A 26,886-nucleotide genomic window follows, 5' to 3' on the forward strand; every position below is an offset into this window, starting at 1 on the left:
GCCGGAGTGGGGAAGGATGGATGATAGTGGCCTAGGGTAAGGGGTGAGGGGGAGAGAGTGTGTCTGTAGTCTGCGCCAGAGTGTTGCTTGTTTGTTATCTAGGCAGGAGTGGGGCGGAGGGTAGAGCTGGCGTGAGGCTCTGTAGGCCTGCGTCAGCTCGCTGAATGAGTGCATGCGCTCCTTCGCGAATCCCTGATCCGAGGCCACCTGAGCCCGGTTTAAAGAACTTCGGGCTAAAAGGTTGGCGGCCTCGTTTCCGGGATTCCCGGAGTGCGCAGGCACCCATATCAGCTCCACTTGGCAGGGTGGGAGTGCATCGGGCGAGTCCAGTATGCCAAAAGCAGGGACATGGACTCGGCCTCGAGCAAAATTTAGAATCGCAGTTTTCGAGTCACTTAAAATGTACCGGGCTTCCGTGCGGGTGCAATGGCGGCTTCCTCTGCAGCCTCTGGGGAGGTGTCTGGAGGGAGAGGTAGTGTGAGGAGGGCGGATAAAGGGAGTCCACCACAGCTGCTGTCGCTTCATCACCCGTGCAGGCAGCGTCCACCCATACGGCGTCCGGCTCGGGGCCGCACGCTCGATGGAGCGCCTTCGCACGGGCTCTGCGGTGCTGCTCATGGTGGGACGGGTGCATATTCCTCAAGGGCGGCCTGATGAGAAGCTCCCGGTGAAGGGGTCGTGGGATGGCGAGAAGGGTTGGGTCGTTGGCCGGTACCGTAACTCGGGTACTCCGGCTCCGTAAACGAGTGCTTTAACCACTTAGCCACCGTGGCGGGCTCCCGAGCAATATGCACCCGTCTCACCGTGAGCAGCGTGTGGAGCCCGTGCGTAGGCACTCCATCGAGCGTACGGCTCTGAGCCGGACGCCGTATGGGTGAACGCTGCCTGCACGGGTGATGAAGCGACAGCAGCTGTGGTGCTTTATACACCTTCCTCACACTACCTCTCCCCCCAGAGGCTGCAGAGGAAGCCGCCATAGCAACTGCCATCACCAGCCCGGAAGCCCCGGTACATTTTAAAGCGAAAGCCTTTGATGGCTCACACTCGCGGCCAAAGTCACGTCCGGTGTGACGCTGTCTTCCAACAATAACGCGGCAACTAATCAGGACAGAAGAAAACGAATGGCAGCATCAGAAAGAGGTGACAAAATATTACCCCGACGCCAAGCTTCATGACTGTAGAGTGATTAGTTATATTATAGTAAATTACAGCGGGAAAAAAACAACCAATGCGTCGATATAGCGCGGATATAGCGAAGGGAACGGTGTGACGTCACATCCACAGAAAGTCGTCACAGGATAGTGAAAATTCTCACAGAATAGGCGGCAATACACCGGATTTGTGTCAAATTATATTGAAAAATGTATAAACAAGCGTAATTAGTGCTCAAAATCACCGAAAGGCCCATAATTTGGGTAAGAATTGCTCGAAATCGAGGAAAACTGAATGATGACGTCACATGATACGAAACGACGTCGAAGCAGTGTGATCCGCTGCCAAGCAAAAACAACCGACGCGCCGCGCATGCGCAGCATGATGTCACTGCTTCCTCTCATCACGCTCTTCTCCTGTGTCTTACAATGAATTCAAGCGCGGCAAATTCAAATGAGTGCAATGAGCCGCAAACGGTTTTCGCCTTCCCGCACTTAAGACATATCTAAGTGCCTCCAAGGAATTTCTGAATCCAAAATTGCGATTCTAAATTTTGCTCCAGGCTGAGTTCATGTCCCTTCATTTAGCACACTAGGCCCGCCCAATGCCCCCCCCCCACCCCCCCCACCCCACACACACCCTAAATTTTGCTCCAGGCTGAGTTCATGTCCCTGCATTTGGCATACGAGGCTCGCCCAATGCCCCCCTCCCTCCGCCAAGTTGAGCTTATATGGGTGCCGGCGCACTCAGGGCATCTAGTGAACGACGCCGCCAACCTTTTAGCGCGAGATTCCTTAAACCACGCTCAGCTATAATAGGTGGGTCGGATCGCGGATTCATAGGAAAACATACTATGTTTCTCTATAGCGGATTCACGGAGGAGTGCATGGGCTGATTCAGCGATCTGACGCAGGCCAACAGTCTCGCGCCAACTTAAACCCCCGCTTCACCCTGCCCTAAATAACAAACACGCAACACTCTGGCGCTGACTACAGACACACTCTCTCCCTTCACCCTTTACCCTAGCCCACTATCATCTCTCCTTCTCTACTGATGCTTGCGCCCTATGCCCAGAACCCTTCGACTCTTCCTTCCACTTCCACTCCCTCTGCCCAGTGGACACTCCTCTGAGGGACCTAGAGTACCTCAAGACCCGGGAGGACTAGGAAACCCTGCTGCGCTCGAAGGACCCCGCCGGGTTGCCATTTTTATGAACATAAGGAACATAAGTACTTGAGTGCACTGCGTTCGTGCGGGGATCAGGTGCGTGCCCCGAATTTCATATAGTAACGTTTTAGAGCGCAGCTCTTTGGCGCCCGTTTCTGCGTTCCTTTCGTGTAGTAAAGTTTTAGAGCGGAGGATATTGGGGAATCTGTTGTTTCAGCCAGCTTCTTCACTTCGGCGGCTGCGGTTGTTGCGACGCGCGTCCCTTCATGTTTAAACTGTCGTCTATCTCCACGTGACACCGCTGGTGGCAACAGCAACACCACCAGCAGCAGCTCTCTGGAGTCCTTTTCCGCGTTCCGTGCCGACGCCGGTCCGTTGTCCGTACTAGCCGGATGTGGTCACCTTAGACGCGCTTTAAGTTGCGGAACCAAGGGAGCGGGAGCTTGGAACGCGGAGTGAGCAACAAATTTGGGCTGCATGCCTTGGCATTGACAACATGTTGCCAGAAACGCGGCGCTCAAGCCATAGGCCGCCGGCGTTCATTGTGTTCACTGGCGTTGCGCTGACGTTTTAAACGCCGATCATTTTAAGGAGCCGCCGCCGTGCGCTCTCCATCGCCTCTCCGACAGTCTCCCTCTCTGATGCGGAGTAGCGATTGCGCATCGCCATCTGCGTGGTTTGTGGTGTATATAAAATTGGCAGTGGCTTAGCTCTGCTATGCCAGGATATACGTAGCCCGAGGTGAGGGCGAGGTGTCCACATCTCGGTGGACACGTGAACCAGAGGGAAGACGCATAACTGCCATCTTGGAAAGGTGGACACCTCAACCATGCTTTAAGCTAAGTGGCGGTAGTGACAGGCGTGCGCTCCATGCGTTCGCATTGACAACGTTGTGACAGAAACGCGGCGCTTAAGCCATAGGCTGTCGGCGTTCGTTGTGGTGGTGGTGGTGAATATTTCCAGAGGATGCAGAGGAGCATCCCGAAGTCGCCATCCGCTTAAACGGCGGCCGCTATCCCTTGGGCAGCGGCGGCGTCTTCAGCCAGCTGGAGGAGCTTGATCTGTGTCCCCGGGTCGGGGCTGAGCAGTAGACCCTCCCAATGAGCAGAGTCGGTAATGAACTGACTCGCGGGTAGGGACTGAGGGCAGTTCCAGATCATATGATTTAGATCGGCTTTGCTATCACAATTTTTGCGTTTGTCTGAGTGGTGTCCTTTCGAATAGAAGCTACACAATTGGGGATTTGGATAGGCCTTAGTTCGAAGTTTACGCCAGGCTTTGGCGTGTTCCTTGGAGAGCATTTTATCTGTTCGGGTGAATCTGAGTCTTCCATGCCTGTAGTGCTGCAGGATTTCTCTGTAAGAAAACAACCTGTCCTTGCCGGAGTATAAGGCGGGTGGGCTGCACGACCCAGCTCGGCTGGACAGTTCTCGAGCTAGGTTATGAGTCGCCTCATTACCAGCAAGGGAGGCATGAGCAGGCGTCCAGATTAGGCGAATGCGCCGCGTGGGCTGATAATTTAGCGGAATCCGTGCTGCTTGTGGGGAGATTCTTCCAAACATGTAGTTACGTATCGCCAATTTTTAGTCGCTGACAATGGTTTCTGCCGAGAATCCCGCAATGGCTAGAGCAATGGCTGTTTCTTCTCCAACATGTGTGTGCTTAGTGCGTATACTGCCCCCAGTTATGAGTGTACCACGGTCTGTGGTGACCACAGCTACCATCTTGACAGCCGAGGAATTTGCTGCATCTACATATACCACAGAGGTATCATTAAGAAAGCGTTTTCCTAATGATTTGGCTCTCTTTGCACGACGTTCAGCTTGGAGATCTGGGTGCATGTTCCGAGTTAGTGGAAAATGACCAAAAGGTGGCGTATATGTTTGGGAAGGTCAGTTCGTTGTGTTCAAGGGGGTGTTCTATGTCGATGCTGCGGGTCCCGAGCAGGGAATGACGGCCGTCGCGGTAGTGCACCAAAATACAACAGTCGACGGACTAGTACTGGCTAGCCAGGACATACTGGCTGCGGAAGAAGTGGCGATTGCTCTAGCTGCAACACACACTAGCTCAATATACATTCTCACAGATTCACAGACAGCGTATCGCAATTACCTCAGGGGCAGGGTCGCACCGCTAGCAGCTAAAATCCTGCAAGATAGCTACATCCGTGGCTACCAACCCACACACAAACACTTAATATGGGTACCAGGTCACCAGGGCATCCCAGGGAACGAGAGCGCACATGCCTCAGCCCGAGGATTTCTCCCCCGGGCACCCAGTGCGGATGCCGTGGAACCTCCTACCCCACTACTAACTTACAATGACATACTTCAGCACTTAAGATTATCCCGTCGGGTTTACCCCCCGCCGGCTAAGACACTAGATAAAGGGGAGGAACAACACCTCCGAAAGCTACAGACCAACACTTACAACAACCCACGAAGACTACATGCCATAGACCCGGAGTCATTTGACTCACAATGCAAATTCTGCGGGGAGAAGGCGGACCTGTACCATATGGTATGGGCCTGCCAACGAAATCAGGCGATCACTGTTAATAACCAGCCAACGCAGGAGGGGTGGGAGGCAGCTCTGTCCAGCTCGGACGGAAAGAGTCAAAAGCAACTCATCGAAAGAGCCCGGACAGCAGCCTACGCCAATGGTGTTCCGGACTGAGAGCTCCAACCACGGCTACAACCTCCTAAACCATTTCATTAAAATATTTTCACCACCACCATTGGCGTTGGCCACGTTTTACACTCCGATCATTTTAAGGAAAGGAAGTGCGCATAATGCTCACTGGGTCAGTGGACGCCTGAATCGTGCTTGTAGGTGCGTGGAGTGATGACAGAAAGATGTGAACTGCAGGCATTACAAGGTTGTGCCAGAAACGCGGCTCTGAAGCCGTAGGCCATCGGCATTCATTGCATTCATTGGCGTTGGCGTTCTCAACGTTTTACACTCCGATCATTTTAAGGAAAGGAAGGCTAGCACGCGCGGCGAGGCACGAGAGCTCTGCGTAGTGACGTCACTTGTTCCTCGCGCATGCGCAATATGCTCGTGCAAGATCACGCGAAACGGCGAGACTGTGGGCAATGTAGCTCACGCAACAATATATTGCTACGCGCAGATGTTGCTTTCACAATCCACCACGTTTAATCAGAGCTAAACCACAGACAAAATTTTTTAAAGCAAAAGCCTTTAATGCCTCATGCTGTCGTTAGCAATCCGTGTCGGCAGCCGTGTCTCTGTCCGTGTCGGCAGCCGGGTCTGCGTCCGTGTCGACAGATGTGTCCGCGTCTTGGCGGGTGTCTACCGAGATATGCGAGACTGTTACTGCATAATTCCCTTTCCTCAAATACAATTTTCAGTTTCTTCAATACGGCCCCTCTTTCTTCTTTCACTCCCACTTCCTCCCTTCCTGAACAGTGCGGTTCGGGTGTCCACCGAGATGACAGAGATTTACTGCGCCATTTCCTTTCCTCAAAAAGCGTTGCGTTCCAAGGGGAAGGCATCGCGCCGAAGGGGTGGTGGCGTTCCGTGGACTGCCTGGCAGCGCTACAACAGGCTGTCTAGTTTCACTCCTAAAGGCGAAGGTTAATCGTCATTAATTAGCAGTTAATTAGTATTTAGTCATTAACCAGTAATTAGTCACTAATTAGTAATTTGTCATTGCAGCGTCATCAGCCCCGCGGCGGTGGCTCAGTGGTTACGGCGCTCGGCTGCTGACCCCAAAGACGCGGGTTCGATCCCGGCCGCGGCGGCTGAATATCGATGAAGGCGAAATTCTAGGAGCCCGTATGCTGTGCGATGTCAGTGCACGTTAAAGAACCCCGGGTGGTCGAAATTTCTGGAGCCCTTCACTACGGCGTCCCTCATAGCCTGAGTTGCTGTGCGATGTCAGTGCACGTTAAAGAACCCCGGGTGGTCGAAATTTCTGGAGCTCTTCACTACGGCGTCCCTCATAGCCTGAGTTGCTTTGGGACATCAAAAATAAACCAACCAATTATGTGTGACGTCATCCAGTGGTGACGTCACCAGTGTCACATAAGCAAAGTGGTGCGGAAAACGCTTTCGCCTCTACGCACTTTAGACAGTCAAAGTTCCCCTGAATTTTTTTTTTTGGTTTTCGAGGAAATGAAATAAAATTGTTTTTGAGGAAAACAAAAGGAGCAGTAATTATTCTCTCGCAACTCGGTGGGCACCCGAACTGCGCAGTTAGGGATTAGAAGAAGGTAGGAGTGAAAAAATTGCCGACGATTACGTTACTTCCTATGCGAAATTTGAGCGCAGTTCATCAGCTATTTAAAGCTTTCCGATATTAAGGCAAATAATTCAACGGCGGAGATGGTAAGCTTCTGTTTCGGCGGAACACACCTCTGGATTCTGGCGGCGACGGCGCTCGGCCTCTGCTCTGGCAGCTGGTTTAGCAGCAGCGTTAGGCAAACAACTTCCACCGGTTCTTTCTCTCATGGCTCAGAAAGCACTGGCAGAGAATAAACTACTTATATAGGCAGGTGGTTGGCAGTGGCGATCGGCGGCGCCTATGCGTTACGGCTCGGGCGGTGCACATACCGAGATCCGCAGGCCACCGATCCGGCGCTACACATGGGGTGGCACTAAGGATGAGCGAAGAGAGCAATAAAGTTATCGGGAGGTGGCAGGAGATGGCACCAGGAGCGCGCGCAAGCCAGATGCGCCGCCACCGCTCCGGCGCTCTGATGTGACGTCACGACCATTTCGACCAATTGAAAAGGGTGACCTTTTTGTCGACAACTCCGGCTTACAACAATGAGGCATTAAAGGCTTCCGCCTTGAAATCTCTCCCCATCCCTACCCATCCCACCCTTCAGTGGATACCTGGTCACATCTGGTCACATGGACATTCATGGCAATGAGCTGGCTCACCAGCTTGCCTGCGATACCGTAGACCGAGTGAAAGTGATCCTATGAATGAGCCCAGTCACGGCTTTTTCCCTCTCTTGTTGTTGTTGTTGTTGTTGTTCTCCTGATGTTGACGTGGATTGGTTGAGGGCGGGTCTCATGAGTGAACCTGGGGACGTACTTCGCGACAGGTGAGTTCAGGCAGGTGTGCAGGTCTTCGGATGGTGAGGCACTTGGAAGGCTTTCATGAAGAAATTATTTATTACAAATATATATACACAACTTATTTACATATGCCCAAAGATTTCGGCCTCTAAGTTTAACTAAAAATAAAAACGTCACTCATACGACTCCGTACCACCGCTGGCCACCCCACAGCCAACCCGTCCAGCCGCCGCTCAAATAACTCGCGTCTCCAACTCCACGCTCTCGGCCCCGGGACCACCACCGGCCGCACACGACCTATCTGTCCGGCTGCCACATACCTAACGACGGCGCTCTCCTTCGCGCGCACCCATCTCGTTGCATTCGGGCCAAAAACTCCACCCTCAGCCAATAGACTATCCTCCCGCCAAAACTTTCTCTTTAGCCAATAGATGGTTGGTTGGTTTGTGGGGTTTAACGTCCCAAAGCGACTGAGGCTATGAGAGACGCCGTAGTGGAGGGCTCCGGAAATTTCGACCACCTGGGGTTCTTTAACGTGCACTGACATCGCACAGTACACGGGCCTCGAATTTCTCCTCCAAAGAAATTCAACCGCCGCGGCGGGATCGAACCCGCGTCTTTCGGGCCAGCAGCCGAGCACCATAGCCACTGAGCCACCACGGCGGCAACCAATAGATGACTTTTCCGCCATCGTTTAGATGCAAGATGTCACAACAACAAAAAAAAAAGACAAGTACACACTATAAAACACAGGCCTCGCTGCAAGCCGCCATGGATTACTAGAGGATACTACAACGAGAAGAAACAAAGAGAATTTAAAACACACGCGCCACTGTTAGCCGCTCTGGACAGCTAGCAAGAGCGAAAGCAAGCACGGCGCCAGTCCACCCGAGCCGTCCTGTCGTCGTCTCGTGTTTCGAGCAGACTTCAGAGAAGAAAGCATTCCCCACTCGCTGAGGCCGAGGAGCATGACACTCGCACGCGGTGCCGTTTTCGGTCTTTCCCCTTTTGTCGGCGCATTACCCTGATCCCCTTCGCCAGCACTCCTCTCACTCTTTACCACGACGTACGCTAGTTGCGTCGTGATAAGCCCACCGACGGTGCACCCAGTCAGAGCTTACAAACTCACTGTCCACCAATACTGCAGGCAGCAGACATTGAACTTATTATGATTAGCCACCACTACACCCAAACTTATCGTTCCATAGAGGTCGCATTCTTTGCCCAACACATTTTAATCTCGTTCAGCCAAAGTTCATATCAGCTAAACAGTGGCTCATATTGAGGATAGATAACAGCCTAGGAACGTCTTGGTATGTTCCTACCTGTTATAGCATGCCGATTACGAGATGAACAAAAAGGAACGATAGAAGCAGCGATGCATTCATTAGCACAAAAGTGGTTTTGCTGCTGAATATGACTCGGCTAGTGTCAACAGTAAAAACCTGAATTAGACGAAGCCTTTCTTGAGCCTTGGAACCGCATCGAATGACATGCAATCGCATTCGTGTATCCGCGTTAGCTTAAGTCATCTCTGAGAAATTAGTTACAGGGTCGTTTAGATTATGATCTCAAAAGAATACATTGACATATTTTAACAGAACAAAGTGCGAAGTGCTAAAACGTTCGAAGCAAAGAAGACCCTTTCGGAATCCTAACGGGAGCTAGTTCGCGTTAGGGAAGTTGGCAAAAAGCTGGCAGCTTTTTCTTTTAGGTGTAAATGCAGTCAGGCAGCCTCTATATCTAAATAAACATACTTGTTTACCGTGGCGTCAAATATTTCACCACGGCCTTTTTTTCACGGACTCACATTGTGAACATGTTGTCGTGTAGGAAGCTCGCCTGTTAAGGGCGCCAAATATTTCTCCGGCAGACGTCTACGGATTACGCACTCTGCTTTAAAAAATTTGAACATGGATTTGTTGATATGCAAATGGGTTTTCCAGCGCGGCATCTAAGTCGGAGAGCGTCCGAGAAAACTGCAAGGCACCACAGGAGGCAGACAAGTGTTTTCGGCAGCTTTTCTGAAATTCTTGGGAAACGTATTTCGCGAGCAACGCCTCTGATGCAAATCAGGCGAGCAGTTTTCATCTTATTCAGCAGGATGCAGAGCTGAGTACAGCGGGTGTGCCCTGAACAATGAGTTCGATTGGTGGTGCCGGAAGAGGAAAGAAAGATGCGTATAATTATGCTATAATGTTGAATGCCGGCCGAGAAAAACTGTGCTTCCATTAGACTGTGCTATGAACACTTAAGTGATGTGATTGTCATGGACATTACTATGCACACTTTAGTGATGTGATTGCCTTTCTTTCTGGCAGACTTTTTCCCTTTGAGCAAAATCTGCGTGATTATGCTCAAAAAGAAAAAAATCACAATAAATATTTTGCTTAAACCAATTGTTATTATTAAAAACTTTGAGAAAACAGTTTCATAAATTTCTTGAGCAGAAAGTTTGTAAGCATTGCCGATTACAGTGATCAGTCTCAACAGAAAACCAATGCCATTCTATTGTCATGATGTTTTCAAAACGCCTTAACCGCGCAGCTTGTCAACGTTCTCTGTCTCCTAAATGTCAGGAAGCTAATAACAAAATCCTTTGAAACCACTACGTGTAGATTACCGTAAAAATAGCGATGTAACGACGGATTGTCACCAATGCGAAAAACCACTGCTTTACAGTTTGGGGTAAGCAAATTGCTTTAATCGAACTAGGGTATTTACCGGCCATCGACATGCCGTGTAGTAGTGCTCTTTGGCTTGCAAGAACTCTGGCCATTGACGGATCACTCTTGCGCAACCTAAAATTGGCGATACTCTCAGTCTACCCCCGATACTTCACCGATGTGACTGCTAGACCTAGTTGGTTTGCACGAATCAGCTAGAGTAACACAATAGTGAAATGGTTTGGTTTATGGGATTTAACGTCCCAAAGTGACTAAGGCTATGAGAGACGCCGTAGTGGAGGGCTCCAGAAATTTCGACCACCTGGGGTTCTTTAACGTGCACTGACATCGCACGGTACACGAACCTCTAGAATTTCTCCTCCAAAGAAATTCAACCACCACGGCCGGGATCGAACCCGCGCGTTTCGGGTCAGCAGCCGAGCACAATAACCACTGAGCCACCGCGGCGGCACAATAGTGAAATGAATCACACATTGTTTTTTACAGTTAAAGATAATGGTGTCGCGTAAGGAGGAACCACTGTAAAATCACCGTTGCAAAACATTGCTGAATTAAAACGAAGAGGGCATTATGAAGAAAGTGTTGAACAGAGTGAGCTTACACTTCTCAAAAAGCAGCGCCAAAACAATGCAACAGAATGAAGGAAACACGTGACACGATAGTGGCACTTTTTCTTGATTTTATTTGTATATTTTTTTTTTAACGGCATTTGAGGAGTATGTCCTAACAAGCCTAGTACTATGGTTAGGAAAACTGTTTATCGCGAATACACAGCGTTGTTTTTGGTTTCACTGCAGTCTTCTCCTTGGGAATCATGAGTTGAAATCACAAGTCCATTATTCTATTTTGCTTGAGTGACGCTGCGTTTCTTTCTGAAAGTAGTATAGACACCTAATTTTGGCGGAACGTTTCTTTCTTTATCTACAATAATGCGGGAGCCGCTACTGTGCATGAACCACCTTGTAGTATTTTCGTTTGGCCCCTAAGTAATTTACAGTCCAATTTTTCTCTCATGGTGTTTTGATTTCAACAGCCGAATGATGGCTGTGGCGTCAAAGTATGGCTATATGTCCCGTACGGCACGGAAAAGCTGCGATATAATCGCTGTTTTGTCGCTTCAATTCACTACAGTGCTGAAGCCAGCATTCTTCAAGAGCCGGAATGACAACGAATATTGAAGCAGCGATTACATTACAGTTATTTCATGCTCACGTGACCTATAACCACATTATGACGTCTCAGTCATCGTTTGGCTGTTGAAACCGAAACCGAAACAGCAGCAGAAAGAAATTCGATAATAACTTATTTATCGGTCGTTGGAGAATACCACGTGGTAATTTATCTATAATAATTCCTTACGCGTCATTACAAAGAAGAAAACACGCAACCAAAAGTTAGGTGTCTATACTCATTTCAGGCTCATGCGGATGTCTTTGAGAACCCTGGGCCGGTTCTCTTGTCAGTGCTCCTTCTTGCGGTGGCCGCATTATTCAGTAATACTTCCTTCTGCAGAGGTTTGCAGAAAATACTAGATTGTGCTCTGGAAACGCGCAGGGAAGGCAAGAGAATTATGAAGCTTTGCTGGTTTGCTACATAACCTGAATGAAGTGAGCAACATAAACTTCGTGCAGAAACTCCAAAAACGGCACTGGCCGGAAGAAGGCTTGAGGGAGACTCCTTGCAGGCAAGCTGCTAAAAGCTATCAAGTTTTCAAATAGTCTTCGCACAAGTTTCTGCAACCATAATCTCTGATTGCAGTTGAAAAAACTTGCATGCTGCGCAAAGCGCAGCGGATAATGTTGCCGTGGTTTTTCGGATAATAGAAAAGCAGCGATAATTTTGAAGATTTTCTGGAATAAAGAAAGAAAGATATAACCGTAGTCATTGAAGTGTTAAGTCACATAGGACGCAAAATTTCGCTGATTTCGAAATACTGCACTGACCTGACCACTGGAGAAGTGTCAGTATAATACTTGCACATTGGGATCCTCTACTGCACTGAAGTCAGTATACTTCAGCACAACTCATACATTTCAAATAAACACAGAAGTTGAAATTTTATGCAATCTCGTTTGAAATACACGTTCATATTTCCAGTCGCCAGCCGCCATTGTGTGAGTCTAGGTAATGTGAACCCTAAATACTGTCCTCTGTTGGAATAGCAACGCAGAATTGTTGCAAACCTAAAATAGGAGACTTGAGTTCCGGGCTTAACAAATTATTCGGCGACGTAGAAGATATCTGATGCCACCCACCGGGAAACCGAGCACGACCGAGCATGTGGGGATATATATCCAATCTATCGATTCCATACTGGCAGGCCTTCTTTGGTGGTCGTCCTTGACCTTTCTTCGATTACTCTCGATATATTTAAAGTCTGGGAAGTTTATTTTGTGTTGTAGCGAGAAATCTGCCACAGTAACGAAGAGACCAAGCATTTAAAACAAAAAAAAACGCCTGAATCCTGGTGAATGTCCACGCAAACCGCTGATAAAAGTGCCATCCCTAATTGAGCGTATATATTCACCAAAGAGCAAAAAAAAAAATACGGGTGCAACTCCACAGAAAGTAATCCAAAACAACCATCTTAGTACGCAAATGGTAGAGAGGCGAGAAGGAAATGCAGCGGATATTAACAACCCAGTTATATGTCGACGACAATGTAAAAGACGGCGCACGACGGTTCCTAAAGCCGCAGCTTGCCTGTATCCTCGAAAGCAACGAGGGGATGTCATTTCGCTTCTTCCGCCACACCAGAGACGAGGCCGCAGGAACTGGCAACAGGAGGCGACAGTAAGAGAACAAGGGAGAGGGAGACATTCAGAGGGTGGGCTGAGCTGGGAGAGAGGGGCTTCGAGCCTGCGATGCAGCGAGCCAGAAGATTCCGCTCCAACGCCCTGTAGGGGCGGATCAAGCCGCCGAAGGTGCCGCGAGGCTGCGGAACGCACTGCGGCTCGACCCAGAGCCCTGCGAGCTCGGTGGCGATGGAAAATAAGAATGGGCTGGGGAAACGGGAGACGTGTCAAGGGAGGCAAGTGTGATTATTCACGCATCACTTGGATGAGCAGGGGCGGCGAGTCGGAAGTCTACGGGGAAAAATGAACAGAGAGAGGGAAAGGGGGAGGAAATGGAGGATAAAGGGCAGCGGACCCGGCAGAGGAAAACATATCGCTTTTTTTGTTTTCTGGAAAGTGATAAAGGGAAAGGTAACTCAAAGAACTAAATACAGAATGGTTCTTGCTGGCGGAGCAGTAATGCCGTCACTGACTGGAAGCGCGCATTGTGAAACCTATAGACGGCCTCGGAAAGTTGTAATCTAAGAGCCATCAGCGTAATGTAATCAGTGCACTCCTGACTAGCTAGTTACTGGTTCATTTTTGGAAAATCAATGCCGCCACAGCAGACGGAGCGTTCTTTGCAAAGCGCCTCTGCGTTGATAGAACACAGGTCCCCGTGCTAGTCGGATTATAGTGCATGAATACTAAGTAGGGATCAAGCGAGACACAATTGTGAGAGAACATTCAACCATTCGAACAAACCATGAGCTCTCAAAGATGTGCAATTCCAAAAAAAAAATTGTTTGCAAGGTACGCTGAATTTCATTTATCAAATTAGCACGACTTTCAGTTTCGCACTGAAAAGCTCTTGCGGGGCAACGGCACTGTTGTGTTTTTCTAAGCTGCGAGCGGCGTAAAATGATACGTAATTATGCACGTTAAACTGAATTCGTTGCTAAAAAAGAAACGTTCATTAGGTAACCCCATGCATGCTGTTTTCCGGGAAAACGTGGTAACCAGGACTAGGTAATTTGTCAGTATTTTTTGTACTCAAGTGGTTGATCTCGTCCGCGTTTTTAATAACCGACACGATTTCTTCATAGAACAGTGGCATCCGATCAATCATTATACCTTTTAAGGCCCCGAAAGCATTACATACGGAGATGACTTCTACAGGCAAAACAAAATAGTTTGCCTCGAAGAGAAGTTTATTGGACTGATTATTCATACAAAGGGACCATAGTCCCTCACAAAGACAAAAACAACAAGGCAGCGACTAGTGTCGCTCGGTACAAACAAGCTTGCTTGCGGAGACAGAATAAATCTTTCTGGAAAAAGAAGATGTTTTTCGTCCTTTTTATCCGTTGCTACCGCAGCGGATAGAAAGCCGGACATATTCCTCATAAGAAAACCCAAGACCTGTAGAGGAAGACAGAAATGAGAACACCTACCACGGCATCATTGTGTGCTTTCCTGATTTGCCTCCGTCCTGCTGTTATCGCAATATGTGCCGACAATTTAGGTTAGGTAGGCTATGTAGCTGCATGCAGGTTAATCACCTACTCCTGCTTTGACCGTGAAGTTAGGTAGGCTCAGGAATGTAGTTCTGCTATAGCCTAATTGGATGCACTGGACATTGAGCGATTTGCTCTATTTTTTTTTTTTACTTTGTAGCTCTTTTACGATGTCCTTCGCTCTCCTTTTATTCGTGTTGTACCGTCACATAGTGGCTTCTCTCTTCCTATAATCTTTACCTGCCCTTCCGTTTGTTGAACAGGCAAGTGTTTTGCCACTTCTACTGCAAGCTGGCAATACCTTCAGTTTCTCTTTTGTATTATTCCTTGCCTTCGATAAAAAAGGAAATAATAATAAAACTTGGTTCTTGCCTTCAGAGATCCCAAGTATCCTGTGAACACTTCTACGTTTATGTTATTGACTTGTAGTCGTTGAGTCTCATAATAATTTTGTTTTACTCACGAAACAAAGGTAAAATATGTCTGTTGTTATGGAAACGCATTCTGCTGTCCCAATAGCAGGGGGAAGCAATAGAACTAATGTTCTTTTATCCAGAACCGAAGAAGCTTCAAGACGTTTTGGCGGGCTAGTTGGCTATGAAGCATCACTAAGCGATCAGAACAACCTAAGACAAACACAGTATGACGTAGAAGTAGAGGAACACATCGCTATGTTCGTCTCATTCTTTGTCATACTGTTTGTGTCTGAGTTTGCGCTTTTCAATTCACGAAGAAACTAAATACTTTCCGCATGCACTTCTCATATGGAAACTAAATATTAGCCAACTGCCTCTATGATGCATTCCTCTCGGATACTGACTGCTGTATTGCGTTTAATGTTATCAATAATAAGTAAACCGGCAACAGGGGAATGATAATTCCCACAAAGAAGCAAGCAAATTGGGGAGGATGGCGAATAAACATAACTTATTATTCTAAAATATTCTAAATAATTGTAAACAAACATGAATAAGCTCTTCAATTACTTTTTTAGTCTTTTCGCTACTGCGCTCGATACGATATAGTACACTCTTCCTTCTTTTTTGCTGTGTAAGAAACTCTACACCAGGACACCTATGAATATGTTGTTTTTTGGTGCTATTTCGCTATGCTTTATAGCTTTGTTGTTCTTTCCATCTTTGCTTGCGCATTGCTGTATGGCGTCTGTTTGAAAGCAGAAGCGGCCAGAGCAATAATATTTTTTATTTTTCTCGGCATTTTCTACCCAAGAAATGTATGGAGCCAGTAGTGAAGGGGTACCTATAGAAAGAAGAAACAAAGTTCACTTACCGGTGTAGGTCATTTTGCGCTTGTGATGAAACTATAAAAATGCGGAGCATATTTCTGGATATGTCTCATTTTGCAAATTACCTTGCATTACTTCTCTATATATATTTGGAATGCCAATAACAGTACCTCATGTCCACGAAATGAAAAGAACTTCCTCCTCCAGTTAGTGAGAGCTCGCACCCTTATAAATAAAGGGCCGCTGACAGAGGACTTGTGGCTTTCTACCGCTCTCTAAACTATGCCAGCAGTCATAAACACACGAAGTCTGGGACGCAAAGTCGCAATCTTCCACTCCTGTTTTGAATCGGTATTGATTGCTGACATTCGAAAGCCACAGGCGAAACGGCAACGTGGAGCCCGTATTTGCGCGCAGCAGTAAAAACCCTATGTCATTCGATACAGCCGCTTTAGCGGCGGCAGCGTGTGAGAGGAGGACCGGCGGCATTCCGGACGGCTGATGAGGGAGAGGGGGTGAGGCTCCGACTCCCGCGCCCTCCTCGGCGGCATCGTGAGTCCCGCCGGCTCCGTAGGGCGCGACGAAGCTCAGACTTCGAGCGGCGCTCGAACCGAGCGTCCGTGTCTGGGACTTCTTTGCCTGTGCCGCGTATTTCGATCGCGGCATGTGGGTTGCTACTCCGCCCTCAGTTAGGTGGCTTCGCTGAAAAGACGCCGTTGCAACGTGGTGACCCGCTTTCGCAGTGTGGTTCGACGGGAACGAAGACCCTTTGTGAGGCGTATATTTTGGGCCGTTTTGTTTAAAGTTATTTGCTCCTGACGATGTCATAAGGCTCGAAAGCATTCGACATGCTTCACTATTAACGCGCTTTCTAAGTGTTGGTTACTGAGGAAAGGAGGTTGACTGGAAGCTATCAATGGTGCAGAGTCTGAAAGCACGAAGAATTCATTGGCCTTATTATTGAACACCTGTTTAGAAACATAACGCCCGAAAACCATAAATAAGTTCCGTGCTGCCGGGGAACTTGAGCAACAACCGAAAGAAGGCTCCATTCAAATTTGCCCCACCTGGAGTTAAATGTGCTTTTGAACTGAAACTTTCGTTTTTCTTGAACGAAGAACAACTAGCAAAGGAAGAGTAACTGCTACCGAATCCTTGTTGCATGAATGAGAGCTGGCCATATATATGAGGAGTTCCAAAGTGACGTGTAATTAGGCGGCGAGCATTTAATGCTACTACTTACTCCCTCAACTATTATTTACTCTCGTCGTTCTCTGGATAAATCTTCGAAGCCGCAAGAACGTATGTGAAGTGTGATGAGTGCTCTTCGATGTGAAGACCGGATCCGGTGATTTTCTTGCAGAGCAACAACTGAAGAAACAATGGTAAGAAATCCGTTTTTTCCGTCCTGAGTAATGTTGTGAAATTATTTTACGCCTTCTGCTCAGCGTTCCTCTTACGGCTATTGCGTTATCGCCTGCGGGCTGGTGCTAACTGAAGGAAGCAAAACCAGTGACACTCGTATTGAATGCGCCACCTTACCTAGCAGTCCGGCTGACTTTGGTGACTCTGGCCCAGGACATCCCCGACAGTTAATATTGCTTGCGAATAAAGTTTTCTCTCTATATATACCTGACGCACTTGGAATGCTGAAAAATTTAATGAGGTCTGATTCCAATACCAGCCTGAAATCTTTTTCAGTTCTTCGAGAAGCTAAATTTATTAAGGCGCCTGGCAAAGCACTCAAACGTTGGTTAAATTGTCCTTCTCAAAGCCAAACTTTTACAGTGGGCCGGCGCACAAAATTGATTCACTGAGTTTTGTCTTGTACGACTCTCCATATCAGAGTTGTTTATTTTGATCTGCAGCAAAACAGAAGTAAATGCTTTTGAGTCCATTAAGATTATGAATGATTCCTGGCAAAATTCGCTGGCTCGTTTTTCATCTTGCTACTGTGTACAAAATTAAACATTAGCTTGGTGTACCTCGGCAATGAGCGACAAGCTGACGTTCAGGTCTGAGCTTGAAAAACTTATTAAAAGAAACCTATTCACAACAGAAAAATTTAGAAGTTGCAAGCAAGGAACACCGACTACATTCATGCAGGAAAGTTAGTGTTTTCCTTTATGGTGTTTACACATTCATATGCTTTAATCTATATGAATATGTATAACACTGTTTGGAAGCACTGATATAGTAATACGAATAGTGTGACCATTTGTTAATTGCGTGAGCTGCATTTTTGGGGTTATGATACTTTGCTCAAAATTTCGAGTGATTTTGCAGACACTACATTTTGCGTGACGGCTTCTGTTTTATGACAAGTTGGCTGCAAATCACATATAATATTTAATTCGAGGCTGATGGGAAAGATTTTTGGCGAAAACGACCGCTTTCTTAACAGCGAATCAAGTACAATCACGATTAGGAGTTTTATCCACTGCTTAGCTCTGCGTACACTAGAGCACTTGCAGCAAAGACGGAGACCAATTACTAGAGTGCATACCAACATACTTGCCATTTATTCTTGCGCAAACTAAATGGCAGAATATGATGCCTGTTTTTATGACGACCGGAAAGAACCAATTACCACAGGCTGCACTTTGATGGCTTTAAAATATTGAGCCGAAGTTTTAGGCATAGCAGCGCAACGGTGCGCGTCCAAAAAAAAAGCGTGGAGGAAAGTGCAGAAAGCACAAAACGCAGCCCTGGCTCACAGCTGTTGATTTAGCGGTGAATTCACAGCAAATATATGCCCTGTTTCTGGAGAGAGTCAACTCATGAAGTATTTTGCATCACGACCAGACTTTGCTTCTCACATTATTTTAATATGGCATTCTCTTAGACTCCGAAATAAGAGTTACTAATTATTCACATCCGCCTAGGCGCAGCCATTGAACGACAAAGTAAACCGTACTTTTTCACAGGAACTACGTGATCAAGAAAAAATTACTGCGTCTCCTGGGATCGTACTCGCGACCGCCGCCTTTCCGGGCAGTTGTGCTTTGCCTCCGGGCAGTGTGCTTTGCCTCCAGAGAACCGTAGGTGTGGAGAAGAAACACTTTCAGGCACGGGCGATGGTAGTTACGTGGCTTCAAAAATCCTCAAGAATCGTAATTAGATCGACAGTGAAACTTTTCGTTATCCCCTCTTAGCAATGCACGGTTTAATACTCAAATGTGTAGGAAGAACTCTGACGGGTTTACAAATCTAAGATTTTTTGCATAAATTGTATACGTTATGTTCTTTGTGTTAAGTGAACAAAAATGACTGTGCAATTTCGTTTCAGTGTCATATAATATCCTATAACATCAATAAAGTCATGTTGATACCGTTTCGGTAGATCACAGTATAACGTGCCAACAGCCTACCGTTAGGCTTGCGTAATATGAAAGTCGCCGCTTTAAACATAGGCTGCAACCTTACTCTTCCAAAAACTGCAAATCAAATGTTCATTTTGTGTTACCCGTAACGGCGCGCCATTTCATTTTTATTTTTAGACCAGGTCATCAAGTGTCTTCCCTCTTATTAGAACACGGAGTGTCTAGAAAAACAAAACAGCCTTTAATGTTTGCCGCGCTTCTCGCGTCAAAAGTGATCGCTTCCAAGGTGTTCTGATGATCAGGAAATAAGGCCCTTTTGAGAGAGGCAGAAATATTTGTGCAAGAGAATAATAGCTTAAAACCTACTGCCTTGAGAATTTTGATTTCGTTTTAGAGGCTTTAACGTCCCAAAGCGGCTCACGTTATGAGAGATGCAGTAGTTTAGAGGTGCGGATGATTTCGACCACCAGGCGTTCTTTCATGTGCGCTGATATCGCACAGTACACGTGCGTCCAGCATTTTGTTTCTATCGAAATGGGACCGGCACGGCCGTGATCGAGCCCGCGTCTTTTGGCTCACCAATTCAACACCATAAGCACGGAGTTACCACGGTGCCTTCAGCGTCCTGAAAAGCTATCAAGCAAGCCTGACGTGCTTGAATGCGAAAAATTACAAAAACACATTAGATAACAATGCTTCTAAAACGAGCTGTGTGTAGAACTATTTGTAATATTGTTATACGTATTTAAAGCATGCGCATAAACGACCAAGAACGCATATAAGTCCCAATGTTTTTTGGTGCACAGTGCTTCAAAAAAAAAAAAGTGAAAGCACTTGGAAGCTCTTTCAAGTCCTACCGCATATACTGGACAAGAAATGTGAGAACTCTGCGCGCAGTAGGACGCAATCTCATGCAATGTTTTGCGCTCGAAGCTTTCATATACTATTAAAGACGGTCCTCTAAGTACTTGCTAGTCAGACAGTTTTCCTTCTTCTTCACTCTGTGAATTCTCCGTCAGAACAAGCTCTATTCAATTCTTTTCACTTATACTTAAGTTTATGAAAGTTGAATGTTCCAAAGCCACTCAGGCTATGAGGGACGGCGTAGTGGAGGGCTCCGGAAATTTCGACCACCTGGGGTTCTTTAACGTGCACTGACATCGCACAGTACACGGGCCTCTAGAATTTCTCCTCCAAAGAAATTCAACCGCCGCGGCCGGGATGGGACCCACGTCTTTCGGGCCAGCAGCCGATCGCCGTAACCACAGAGCCACCGCGGCGGCTCATTTTCCAATACAAATAATGAAAATCTATACAAAGCAGTTTCCTGCCCACAGTAAGGGTTTAAAAAGTGCAGTAGGCATTTTTTAAGGAAAAGTAGAATCTCAATCGCAGATTTATAGAATCCTTCTCAAAACGGCTAAGCCAATGTACGCTTTATTATTCCATGTTATTGCATATAAAAGTTCGCATTTTGTCTTTATAAACACTTTCCTAGATGCTGGGCATTTATCACGCAGTTGTATTTCTGACCACATATGCAATTTTTTTCTGTCCTAGGGAGGAGTTATTATGGAAGTCCACTAAGAGGTCTGAACACTGCGCCCCATTCTCTGAGGAGAAACCTAACCTAGAGGTGAAACTATAGAAAAGAAATGAGCGCTATAACAGGGTGTTAACAGTGCGGACACTTGCGTTTCTAATTCACACGACTCCCGATTCCGCGCGACAAGAAAACCTTTGCCAAATCTAATTTCTGGGCCAGTTGCCGCGTTCGCAAATAAATATCACAATTCCGTCTCTACTGCCCGCCGACTCGCTGCAGGCCGTGACAGAGCGGTTCAATCGTTCAAACAGCTTCCCAGGCTCAGCCACGGGAGTGGAATATGAAAGTGTTCGTCCTGCCTGCAGACTTTCCGGGTTATATTTTATCGATTAACAGTTGAGCTCTTAAGAAGGCGTGAGTGTAGCGTCATTGTACCTATCAGGCCTCAATGGAATGCTCGTGCTTTTGACGCTCATATATCCTCGAGCGTGAGATATCGGACACTTTCTCCAGTTATGGCGTGTGCCTATTCTCTTTTCTGTCCTTCATCTCTAGACTGGTTGATTTATTCCTCAATATATGTCGACTGTCCCAGATAATATGCAATAAATAAACCAGTAAAAAGACAAAGGACAGATAAGAGACGAGGAACACACAGTGCATTGAAGTCCTTGTGTGTGCCTTGTCTCTTGTCTGTCCTTCGCCTTTCGACTGGTTTTTAATGCGAAAACATTGGTCACCAAAACGTGCCCGCAAAACATGTCTGCCGCAGTTGTGAAGTTTTCAGAACAGGTAGCATCAAATAAGAGGTTGTAATCGAAAGAGGATGATGTGAGGATGCTGCGCAAAAAAAAAAAATTACGTTGACAGGACGATTGGTTAATTACTTAGAGCCCAAAAGGTTGAAAAAAACGTCGAAACAGCGCGGACATTAATATAGTTAGTGGTCGGGAAAATAGCCGTGAACGACAAAAGAGTGGAAAAATCGGCAAAAGAATGAAAATAAAGTTTGAAATGAATTCAACTGCATTTGATGAGTTATAATTATCCGAATAAGAACTTTCATTAGCATAGAATAATTAGTTAGTTATCAGAGAAATTATTGCAGGGTTGAATAGGCTGGACGGAGATATAGTAAGTGGACGGGAAACCAACCACGGCGCCAAATTTGAAAAATCAAGATGGTTGACTGAGATAAAAGAAGGTATAATCAGAGTAAATAAATCGAGCTCTACTTAAAGCTTAAGATAATTACGCTAATTAAGTAGCTAAATTAATTGACAACCAAAAAGGAAATGATAAAGAGAGGCCGAGAGAGGCGACGAGTGCCGAGGAGGCGTCAATGCTTTCGCACTCTCCCAGTGCGGGTAGCCGCAATGATCTCTAATTTTTTTATTCCATACTAGTCACTGTGCTTGCCTCGTCTCTGCTTTTTCTTTTGACTGGTGTAATATCGGCCCGGTAAGACCGGATACATTCCTGAAGGGTGATAATAATGAACTGAAGGCATTGTTACGTTATGTGGGGTTTACTGTCGCAAAGCTGCGCACCGGAGCTGGGATTTAATCATATCTTATCATATTGCGTCAGTAGCGGATCGCTACTGCCACTACGGCACCTCGGATGGTGCAAGAAAACAATCCCCTTGCTTTGCATGAAACAAAATATTACCGAAATTCTGGCGGGTTCTGTGATAGTTGAAAGATTTTTAATCAGGACATATTACGCAGTCAAAAAATTTGTCCGACTGTCAACCACATACCGTGAACACACCTGGCAACCCTTCGGTTTCAGCCTTCAGTTACTATTTGTTTTCCTGCTGGTAAGAAGTTCTTAAACGTTCATCCTTCCAAAAAATCATTCGGCAATATTCTTCGGGTCATCGTCTGCGCACATCGTGCCCCACCATTACTTTCAAGTTCTTTGATAGTCACTCCTGTGATAACAAGATAATGTATAAAGAAGTGCGCACATTTGAGATGCTCCTGAAGCATTTATGTATGCGAAACAACACAACAAAAACACGCTCCAGCCGGAGTAGCTCCACAGCTACCGCAAAACGCGGGAGCATTCGTTTTAGAACCTGGTGATTCCAGTCAATTTTTATTTCACAAGAGCATCTGCGTCTAAAGAGCGCCATGGCAGAAGGTATTTTCAAATTGCTCAAGGTGAGGTCGAAGACACATTTCCCAAGCATTTCACCCTGAATAAGCCGGGCACCAGGCAAGAGTAAACTTGTACCCTTTGTACCACCGGTGAGAACCCGGCGGCAGTTAGGATTGAGCCCTGTACTTCCCGCGTATGAGGTGGATGCTCAACCACTAGGCCACCGCTGCGGTTCGTTTCAGAAATTATTTTCTATATTCATTCCGTACGTCTGCCTGGCTTGATGTGGGTTCTTTTGTGGCTTGTTGTAACCGGTACTAAATATAGGCTCTAGCCACTTTCAGGGCATCATGCCTAACCAGACGACAGAAACGACCACTAACAAGTTATGTGCAGATAATACGGCACCGTGACTTAATGCGCTAAGGTAACTGAGACGGCTAGGAATGGGCTAGGATAGCGCGAAGTGGTAAACAATCCTTCCGCCTATTCTTTAGAAACTGTCAAACCGATAATTTTAGCCGTGTGGCTAAAAAGAATGCTCTTGGCCTATACTAATACCACGCATATAATATATTTGGAATATAGAACAACTTCGACGTATTCTGTTAGATACATTGAACAAAAATCGCTTTGCGTAAAAGTAGTCGACTAATTAAACATTGGCCTACCAATATCTAGCCTTTCGCGTTTGTTCAGAAGGTAGAGATAAGGCTTCGGAATGCCGGAAATTCAAGATATGATTCGATTCTCTGAGTGGAATAAACGTTCATTAAACTAGGAGATATCGAAAAAAATATTCCGAAAAAACTAAGTCCGAGGTTAGCATGTAGCCAGAATCGCTGTTATTCATTAGTTGAAACTGAACAGTAAAAGTGAAAACGTCAGAGAACATCCTACGCCTAAAGGTAATGTGAGGAGGTAGGGAAATGAAGGTCTCCCTATAACATTCATATGAAGGAAGCCAACAGCCACCGATGCCAAGAAAAAGAGGGTACAGGAATTTTAATTTATTTGTTGGTTAGTGGGAATTTTTTTCTGCAATATCTTTCTGCCTGAAATATGTTGAGTGGACGCATAGGTTTATTGTCCTAGCGATTTAGATGTGGTATGTGTGTAACAGAAATATCAGTTCTTGACACTTTTTAGACTTTTGCCAGCATGGCATTAAAAATAGAAAGACTAGTTGGCTGTTGTGCTTACGCGCTCGGAAAAACAACCAGAGTTGTTAGTCAGATGGATTGTGAATTTTCAAGAATTCCAGATATGTCCATTATTTCAACTTTGAATAATTTTTAAATAAACGTTTTTCGAGGCTTCGTGACGCACCTGTCTTTTAATATGTGCGGCAGCTCCCAAATAACTAATTGCTGTGGAAGAATTTGGTTCTTTCTTGTAAATTACATATACCGAAACGCCACTCCTCCAATTGAAGAACCAGAGGCTGCCATGCTTAGCGCTGCTAGCTTGGAGCAGTCTTAACTTTCTGGTAACGATTGCATGAATCACCAGCATTTGAGCCCGCGCGTAAAACAGATGCCTTGCAACATACCCACGCGTCTGATTTCATGCATGCCTTCATCGCACACGTACCTCCCGGGCCATCACATTCCCTGCATGCTTGTAGTCGCGGACAAGCTGACGGTGTAGGCATTTCCGAGAGGTACAGAGACGGATTTTCCAAAGGCCCGCGTGCGGATATTGGAAGGAAGCGAATGTTTTTTCCGGTTCAGAAGAGGCCCTCCCAGGGGACCTCATCTCGTCTCCCTTGACACCGCAGTAGCGTGCATTCCAGCCCATAGGCTGACGAGCAGGGCACCCGGTAATCGGAAGGGCATCAGTGTGCAATTTTTGTGCAGCGTAACCGATTCCAGGGTGATGTGACGTTGCGCAGATGTGCAGTTTTTGATAAGATGATAACAAAAAGTGCACCACTCGTCTCGACACCCCTGACAGGTCCTAGTAAATTGAAGGAACTAGAGACTTCAAACTTACACACTAGTGAACGGAACTAATTTTTTTTTTTTACTCAGTGAGCGGTTTGTTTTTAAGTATGGCTTCATTCGCAGCGCAAAAAATCATTGTGTCCAAATGATTAAAATGCTATGAAAGCACTTTCGCGTTATATATTTACCAGCGTATTATAGGACTTGAAGGCCAGGGCGTGCATACTCTCGCTGTTTTTATTTCTTTTTTGGAGGAACTCTTCCCCTCCTTCTAATGCTTATGCTGGGTGATATACATTGCGACACAGCAGGAGAGAATACTGTTCTACCTAAGCATTTTTGTTTTATTGGTTTGAAAAAAACTTAGGGAAGAAGAGCAGTCCCTGTTATTGCAAATATGGAGCCATTGATCACCATGTTCAGTGCGACAATTGGTTCATGAGTTACGGCACGCAGTAAGAGGTTAAAGTTGTAGAGAGACACAGTTCACTGATTAATTCGTTTTACAACACAGAGCACCATTATAAACAGGAGCGCGTGCGAGACTGACGTGCTGCGGTGTAATTTGAACCGTTTAGAGTCATAAATGTGGATCGAAATTACGGTCCACGCAACTTCCTCTCATCATCTCCATCCGATTGCGACCTGCTACTTGGAAACTCTGTAATATAACCAAGCACCTTCAGATTGCGAGGCCAGCACACAACCCATGGGCCACAAAACCGCTTTTTCTTTTTTTAAATCATAGTATTTATTCCACTGACATTTTTTTATCTTGCATGAACTGCTCACAAAACTTTCAGGAAACGCCACGAACGACATCTCAAAAAGACTAGGCAACAGAGCACTACACGGGAGGTAAGGCTGAGCACATCGGCAAGAGGGGTTGCCATTCCAGTTTAAGTAGGTGTGTTCATACACTTCCCACCGAAGAACAATCATTTGGCAGAAATGAGGTTTTGTCAAAACAACTGATTCAAGGTGCCTGTCCACTGTTATAGTTTTCCGTAAGCTGTGTGGTCTAATCAGTAAGACGTATCAGAGGTTCATCAAAATAATCACTGCGGTGAAGTATCGCAATTTTCAAGAAGTCAAATAAATCCACTTTTTCAAAGTCTATTGTAAGACTTACCAGAACAGAATGGTGTCCTTACAATTGATAAAGCAATGTTCAATTCCTTCAGAAACATCACAGAAGCGGCAGCTCACAGATGACGCAGAAATGCCCTTTTTACGAAGCCGAGTCTTCACGGGCAATATTTCCGTACGCAGCTTGTAGAAAAAGTTTTACCGTGACGTGAAAGCAACATATTTCGCACCAGTGTAACGACATCATGTCAGCAAAGCGACCAGCAAAATATACCTCATGAATTAATCACCATAGACAAGGATGGTAAGAGAAGTTTGAGGACACAATCAGTGTGGGCACAGCTTCAATTAAATTTGTCTGAAAAAGTGTTCAAAGTGCAGCGTAGGGTGTGTCGAGAAAAAACATAATACTGGTAACAATCTGCCTCACAAAAAATGAACTAAAGCCTGCCCGCGCTGACAGGCTGGAAAAGGTGGTCACGTCGCATGGGTTCCATGGAAGAACCCGAAATAAAATTTGCAAAATGTAATAAATTTCCATGTCTAGAAAAAACAGGCGGCAGCCTTGCCAAATGTTGACAGACCATGTGGGACAAATGTCTGAGCATAGCGCTGTACATCCGATACGCGATCTTTCCAACAGCTTTCACTATGCCAGTAGGCGTTTAATGGTACGCCAAGGGACTTCGGCAGCGCAGGCGACCATGTCACGCCAGCATATTAAGCTGCAGCAGATCCCCACAATCCGAACCACATAACGCAGCTCTGGGAAACGCTCAGCTATGCATCCAAAACTATGCCGAACTGCTCATTTAAGTCAACGGTTTCATCCACGCTAGGCGTGTCTGCGCAGAAAAGGCCAGATCATTTGTTTAAGATGATACTTTGAGCTCACTATCTATAGGATACGGAAACCTCGAATGCCACTACCCTGCGGAATGTTGATACACAGCGGCTCCAATTTGAGTGCGAACAGAAATTGCGAAACAGACACCCTAGTTTGACCGACGAAAAGATGAACACGGGTTGTGAAAGAGAACAATTTACAATCAAGCGTCTAGAGCCGTTATTGTACCAAAGATGCATTCATTCCTAGACAACTGAATCAACATTAACGTGTTGTAAAAGTGAGAACAAAAATTGTGCCGCACACTTAAAGCCCTTGGAAAGGTCAATTTGAAACATTTCCAATTGTTCCTGAGAGTGGCTGCAAAGCTGTAGCACTGCTCGGGCTATGTGTAGGTTAGCTTGAATACAACGGCTCCTCGAACCGCATGTGTGATG

General features: G+C 46.3%; 1 protein-coding gene across 1 annotated transcript in view; it reads left to right on the top strand.

Moving 5' to 3' along the window:
* Positions 1-16,888: 16,888 nt before the first annotated feature.
* Positions 16,889-26,886, top strand: part of LOC149370943 (guanylate cyclase soluble subunit beta-1-like) — a 129,143-nt gene continuing 119,145 nt past the window's right edge. The window contains exon 1 of the mRNA XM_089563870.1: positions 16,889-16,977. Coding sequence (XP_089419996.1) covers positions 16,975-16,977 — 3 coding nt within the window. The 5' untranslated portion in view covers positions 16,889-16,974. The remainder of the gene's footprint in view (positions 16,978-26,886) is intronic.

Source organism: Amblyomma mixtum, chromosome 1 (assembly GCF_055824585.1).
Source record: "Amblyomma mixtum isolate Tamu chromosome 1, ASM5582458v1, whole genome shotgun sequence".
In the NCBI taxonomy this organism is placed as follows: Eukaryota; Metazoa; Arthropoda; class Arachnida; order Ixodida; family Ixodidae; genus Amblyomma; species Amblyomma mixtum.